Source organism: Anabrus simplex, chromosome 1 (assembly GCF_040414725.1).
Source record: "Anabrus simplex isolate iqAnaSimp1 chromosome 1, ASM4041472v1, whole genome shotgun sequence".
Lineage (NCBI taxonomy): Eukaryota > Metazoa > Arthropoda > Insecta > Orthoptera > Tettigoniidae > Anabrus > Anabrus simplex.
In genome coordinates this window covers 1,540,784,527-1,540,791,685 of record NC_090265.1, presented here as the reverse complement: position 1 = coordinate 1,540,791,685, position 7,159 = coordinate 1,540,784,527, and the positions used below count along the sequence as shown (strand labels likewise).

At 41.4% G+C, this 7,159-nt stretch overlaps 1 protein-coding gene across 1 annotated transcript in view; it reads left to right on the top strand.

Annotated features, from left to right (window-relative positions):
- Window positions 1-7,040: 7,040 nt before the first annotated feature.
- LOC136858482 (early estrogen-induced gene 1 protein) overlaps window positions 7,041-7,159 on the top strand; it is a 611,382-nt gene continuing 611,263 nt past the window's right edge. Inside the window, exon 1 of the mRNA XM_068225564.1 lies at window positions 7,041-7,091. Within this exon, the coding sequence (XP_068081665.1) occupies window positions 7,056-7,091 (36 nt within the window). The 5' untranslated portion in view covers window positions 7,041-7,055. The remainder of the gene's footprint in view (window positions 7,092-7,159) is intronic.

Sequence of the window (7,159 nt, the reverse complement as noted above, 5' to 3'; positions counted from 1 at the left end):
GTTTTCTTTTTATGTAAAGGCCTCATAAAGTGCGTGGCGTTGAGTCTCAGCTTGAATGATGTACAAAAGCTTATTAGACGTTCTCCATTCTTATTAGTCCGCCAATGTGCAGGATGAAGTCCTACGATTGATCTCTATTTCTTTTCTCTGCCAACCTATGCATTGAAATCCCCTATTAAGATTTTAATTTGATGTTTAGGGATCTTGCTAGTGGTTTCTTCTAGCAGTTCCCAAAAGGATTTTTCTTATTGTCTATGTTGCTGGCGGCATGGGCATTTATCAAGGCATATGCTTTGTTGCTTGATTTCACTGTAAGCACTGAGATTCTTTCACATGGTGATGTAAAGTCGATAACTGAATCTAAGATGGTTTTCCTTATTGCAAAGGCCGTCCCAAGTATTGATAAATTCCCTTTGTATTTATGGCTGGTTTACCCTTAAATATCCTGAAGTTTTCGTGGTCAAAGTGGTTCTCATCTTGAAATCTGGTTTCTTGGATCGCTAGGATTTGAATATCAAATTTGTCCAGGGCATCGGTCAGTTGTTTAAGCTTTCCAGTTTTCAGCAGTGTGTTGATGTTAATAGTACCAAGGAAGTTCCTTTTCTCTGGGGGCGAAGAGATTTTGAGAAGCTCCGATCCTTCTCTGAAGCATGATGTTCCCGATCCCCCAGAATCCGACGATCGGGAGAAACCAGACCTGCGTCCGGGGCCTGGGGTAGTTGCATTGGTAGCGTGTGTTCCATCATGCTAGAGTTACAAGTTGAAAATACAACTGGTGGTGATCTTTTGGGAAAGATCACGAAAATACAACTCGATTGTTGAGATCGAGAGGTGCCTTGAGATGTTCGTGACTGTGGGTAGGTATTTCCTCCTATGGTTTATGGTTATTATTATTATTATTATTATTATTATTATTATTATTATTATTATTATTATTATTATTATTATTATTATTATTATTATTATTATTATTATTATTATTATTATACTTTTATTGAAAACATACAAATTTACAGTTCATGTTCAAGTCAGTTTGAAGAACACAAAACATAACTAAACAAGGATAGAGGAGGTGACAATTACTAAAGAAATATTAAAAATTACATATGATAATGATATTTACAATAAGATACAAAAATTGAAAAATAGAAAAGCAGCTGAAATAGATAAGATTTTGGGGGATATACTAAAGACAATGGGTTGGGATATAGTACCATATCTGAAGTACTTATTCAATTATTGTTTGCATGAAGGAGCTATACCAAATGAATGGAGAGTTCCTATAGTAGCCCCTATGTGTAAAGGAAAGGGTGATATACAGGCATTGCATGTAAGCTTTGGGAAAACATTCTTTCTGATTATATTAGACATGTTTGCAAAATTAATAACTGGTTCGATAGAAGGCAGTTGGATTTAGGAGAGGTTATTCCACTGAAGCTCAACTTGTAGGATTCCAGCAAGATATAGCAGATATCTTGGATTCAGGAGGTCAAATGGACTGTATCACGATTGACCTATCTAAAGGCCGGTCTCCACTGATTAACATTTAACACCAACATATTAAATTTAACATGTTACAATTGACATGTATATTGTGATTTTGTCTTCCAATTGACTTTGCATGTTAACTCAGAATGTTGAGGTTAACACTTTTAACATGTTAGCGTGTTTTTCGCTCCAAGTGGAAAACATGTCAAGTCAATTCGTTGTTTGTGAGATGTTGGCACAGCTTCGGCAACTTCCTTGCCGTTTCCATGTCAACAGATAGCCAAACGATGCAAACGACGTGCTTCTCGTGAAGTAGGATTATAGTTACAACACTCCGCAACACCCATTCTCTTTGTTATAAGCTACAAATACAATACTGGTACGTGCACGCGTGTCGTTCTCTCTGCACTATACTAAAATTTATAGTCAGGAATGGAGTGGAGCAAGATTACTTTGGACTTAATTAATAAAGGCCTTGTTTGTAGGATGTCACATCAAAGGAATACAGAGATAAAGCGAAGAAAGCCGACAGTTTCCGGGAACTTTAAATTATCTATAATTATTCCCGCGAGTGCATCGAAAAAAAAACTAGCGTCCCTTCGCTCCCAGTACAGTCAAGTATTGCAAAAAAATCAGAAAAGTCGGAAGTCGGGGGGCGGGAGAGGACGAAGTTTATACTTCAGAGAGGTTTGCTTTTGAAGCAATGAGCAGAATGAGGGGAAGAAATGGGTCTAATAAAACTGCATTTCTAAATCACAACAAGAAGCAACAGTGGCAATAACAAAGGCCAAATCCCCTTCATCTGAGTCCATTGTCCTTGTTTGAAAATACTAGACAACACCTAAATGTATTACCGCAAATTGATGTGATGAATTACCGCGGAGGCCACTGCGTAGGCTACTTGGAGCCACCGGCAGTGCCAATGCACTATGAGAGACTTTGTCTCTTTACCAAAAATTGATGCCTGCCTGGCCATGCGTCTTGGTGGGTGTGCTATTTACCAACCGATGAGCCCGGGCGAAATGCTGGCAACCAGGAATGAGTTAGCTGGAAATTTATAATGTCCAATAATGGACCATTTATATTGGTAATAAATTTGCTCATTCGGGACAAATATTTCAGGTTCCTTATGGGAATCAACTTCTATATCATACGAGAAGTATGCATATCGTAGTGCTGACGTAGAAGGAGGGAGGGTAAGGAGCAGGCCAAAAACACAGTGTAGAATCATCCGAGTAAGCAGGCGGAGTGAAAGGTGCAGCATGAATCAGATGTAGAAGTAAACAGAGCAGCAGGCCGGCAAAGTTGGCAGACGAAAAGGTAAAGCACAGAAGTAGTACATATGTTAGGGAGCACGTAATAGTGTGCTAGGTTTCGGTCCATCAGATCACCACTGCTAACTATCAACTATGCGTTACTCATTGCATATACCTCCTCACCTCATACTTCTGACTTAATTATATAGATAACAGAGTGCTGGTATTTTACTCCTGTTGACCTCTACATCCTTATAAGAAGAGCTGTTATAGGAGTAATACAGTTTTCTTTTTAAAGGTAGATCTGCTAAAAATGAAATGCAATCTTCCAGATTGAGTGTTCTCTTTTGTTGGTTGGAATCGAACCCGTGATCATGGGTCAGACACCATCACTGATCTCCTGAGAAAGCCAATTAACCAGTGAACGATGGTTACGACTGTTGTAAAATTCAAAATTTTATTTAAAGTTTATAAGTTAGAAGTAACAGACATGAAAGTAGCAAGAATGATTGCTGTTACAAACAGGTGGGAACAATGGCAGGAGGGAACTCGGAATGAGGAGATAAAGGCTATTTTAGGAATGAACTCGATGGATGAAGCTGTACGCATAAACCGGCTTCGGTGGTGGGGTCATGTGAGGCGAATGGAGGAGGATAGGTTACCTAGGAGAATAATGGACTCTGTTATGGAGGGTAAGAGAAGTAGAGGGAGACCAAGACGACGATGGTTAGACTCTGTTTCTAACGATTTAAAGATAAGAGGTATAGAACTAAATGAGGCCACAACACTAGTTGCAAATCAAGGATTGTGGCGACGTTTAGTAAATTCTCAGAGGCTTGCAGACTGAACGCTGAAAGGCATAACAGTCTATAATGATAATGTATGTATGTATGTATGTATGCATGTATGAATTAAAAAAAAAAAATAATAATAATAATAATAATAATAACAATAATAATAATAATAATGGTGCATGGCATCTGCATAGGCTTGGTGGTGACCTAATGTGGATAAAATGAATGGGGAAGACATCATAAACACCCAGTCCCCGAGCCAGGGGAATTAACAGTATGATAGGGTTGATTATGAAAATTGAACCAGGGCCATCGGACCAAAGGCAAGCATTCTATCCATTTAGCCACAAAGCTGGACTTTAATTTGCTTAACCTTAGGCTACCATCTCCACTGATCAGGTGTTGAGTATTGGTAGTGGCAGAGGCCAGGGCAGTAGCTTGTGAAGCAGCCTTGACAACACAGCAGGCTTCTCCGTTTACTATTGGCTGCAGATTAAAACGCTGAAAGCTTGATGTTCACTAAACCAAACATCGAAAAGGGGTAACTTAAACCTAGTGGTAACCCGCGTCTTGATCCCAGCGTACGCCACTGACAGTAAACCCAACACCATGCATATAAGTCTCACCTTCCTCCCTTCCCTTCTAAATGTGGTAAAGCCTGATCAAACTCCACAACTTTTCCATCACCAGACAGTGAATTCTCACTCAAGGAGGCAACATGGATGTCCAGTCTAGCGAGCTCGTGAGTGATAAGTGCTGTTCGCCTTCCAGGTTTCACATTATTACTTATACCTAAGAGTGTTCAGATATTCCACATTCCAATTTAATTGACTGATTACAATCAAGTGGCTGTGCAGTTTGGGTCACATAGCTAACAGCTTGCATTTAGGAGATAGTGTGTTCAAACCCCACTTGCCGTGCGCGTAGAGGCGCGCGGCTGTGTGCTTGCATCCGGGAGATAGTAGGTTCGAATCCCACTATCGGCAGCCCTGAAGATGGTTTTCCGTGGTTTCCCATTTTCACACCAGGCAAATGCTGGGGCTGTACCTTAATTAAGGCCACGGCCGCTTCCTTCCAACTCCTAGGCCTTTCCCATCCCATCGTCGCCATAAGACCTATCTGTGTCGGTGCGACGTAAAGCCCCTAGCAAAAAAAAACAAAAAAAAAACAAACCCCACTTAGCTTATTTTCTGTGGTTTCCCATTTTTACACTAGGCAAATTATGGGGCTGTACCTTAATTAAGGCCACATTGCTTTCTTCCTGCTTCTGGTCCTTTCCCATCCCATCATGGCCACAATACCTACCTGTGTCAGTGCAACATAAAAAAAGTATTTTAAAAAAGGAAGAAGAAGATGGATTAGTTTTCTGTCCGCAAGTGGGGTGACCCGCTGGATGCAGCTGCCCAGCCAGGCAAAAAGTATGACTACCGATGTTTAGCCCATATTTTACAGAGCCTTCCCCATGCAGGGTGGTCAGTGGTACTCCTAAATAGGCCTGTCCAGATACAGACACAGGATAGAATTCCGGAGTATTCACAGGTCTCAGAAAGATGTCCATCACACAAATGTCACCAACATGCAGGTCCAGACTAGAAGCTCTTAATTTCACCTGAAACTTGCTCCTACTGCCCTGATCCCATCACCATTGGACTTCAAAGTGAGAGGGAAGATATACAGGAAAAAATGCCACTGGTATGAATTTGTTTAAAGTGAATCCCAACTTGCCATGGAGAGAGAGATCCATACACTATGATCTCGGGGACAAATCCTGTGGAATACATGAAACGAGACATGCAGGGTTGAACACTAGGATGTAGTAGTGGTGGTGATTACTGTTTTGAGAGGAAGTTCATCTGGACAACCATCCTCTATTAATACTAATCAGAACAAAAAAATGAAAGGGGTCCAACACGTCAAAGAATGAAGGTATCGGCCAAAGAAAAGCAAGATTTACGAAGGCCGTGAAAATGAAAGACTCCCTAGGCCTCGAATGCTCTAATACTGTTGGGGTCAGAAAAAACAAGAGTTGGACAAGGGAAGTCGAATAGCATAGATGAAAGTGAACCTGTCATGAGTAAGTGGAAGCAATGCAAGAACTTAGCTGAAAGCCTCGTGGTTGGCAACCCATGCTTCCAAATTAAGTACCCCTGGGCCCCTTTTAGTTGCCTCTTATGACAGGCAGGAGATACTGTGAGTGTTATTCTACTGCCCCCCACCCACAGGGGAAAATTAATGTAATTCTGGTGCCATAAAGGTCATCTAGTTTGGATTTGTGTATAAATTATCTGCACATAAACTGTCATGTAGACTAAGGCAATGCTGAGTAGTTGTATTATGAGTACTGGTAGTATCCAACAAAATTTGAATAACTCTATATTACTATGGTACCATTCTTGCCCACCTCTGTAGTGTGACAGCATTATTAGCTGCTGTACTTGGAAGTGCTGGTTCGATTCCAGGTATTGCCAGAAATTTAAGCTGCCACTACTACTAAAATGTTTTCATTCCTCTCCTACAGTGGGAGGCAGACCTCTTAGATGGTAACGCCGTCTCTCAGGCTGGGAGATTTGTTACGATGAAGGAGATGTAAAAGGTGAGGGGTTTGACAGCTGTGGCCTATACTAGAAACTGTTCCGGCATTCGCCTTGGTGGAGGAGAATGGAAAACCACTCTCAGGACAGCCGACGGTTGGGGCCAGCCATGAGATCCAGCCCTGTCCCGTCTTCTGAATGCAGAGGCGTAGAGCCATGGTACAGCGGTGATCACCCCTCCTCTGCTTGGTTGACCGGTCAGAGAGCAGAGTTGTTGGACCATGGGCCAGCCGTGGCCACTTATGGGCCGAGACCCACTCTGCATCTACCGACCGAAATTTAAGATTGGCAGGAGGGCTAGTATGTGGTGAGCTCACTTACATTGAGGGTGTGCGTGCTTTCTGCACGACTTCGGACCGAGGACACTATAATTCTCAATATTACGTTTTTACTTTATTTCAATTTTATTTCAACATAATCAGAATATTATAGACATACTATATGCGAACCTTTTCTTGCGTCCGATTTTTACGGAGTGAGGAGTAAGGAGGGAGCGCTGCCGGTTCCGGTTAGACTGCCAACCGGATGGAAATGAAATCTGAATTGAATCGATAATATGATCGATCGATATGAATTTTCTATTGTCTTACGCCAACAACTGTGTTACACACACATTATTTAACATTATGTAACATTTCTGGATGCAAATCTTGTTCTTAACATGAATTCTATAATTTGGTTTTGCTGTGTAAATAACAACAGTACTAGTTCGTAAAGTGTACGCCAGATGTCGCACAGCGATTCATAGTTTGTGTTTCAAAGATTGCCAATATGGATGTCGAAGATAACTGAGGTCTACCGATTCAGCACTGTGGAGGTCAGGGCTCAAGAAAAGGTTCGCGTACAGTAGCTGTGAGACAAATTCAGCAGTTTCTCATAGATTCAAGTTTCTACCCACAGAGCTTGTTTGTATCGCGCGCTATTTTATGTGTCAACAGACCAAGAGACGGCGTTTGTTCAGGGTAATTATCGATATTTAACTCGATTCGCCGTAGTTTGTTTGCCGCGTCCTGGTTGGAGTGTGGATATC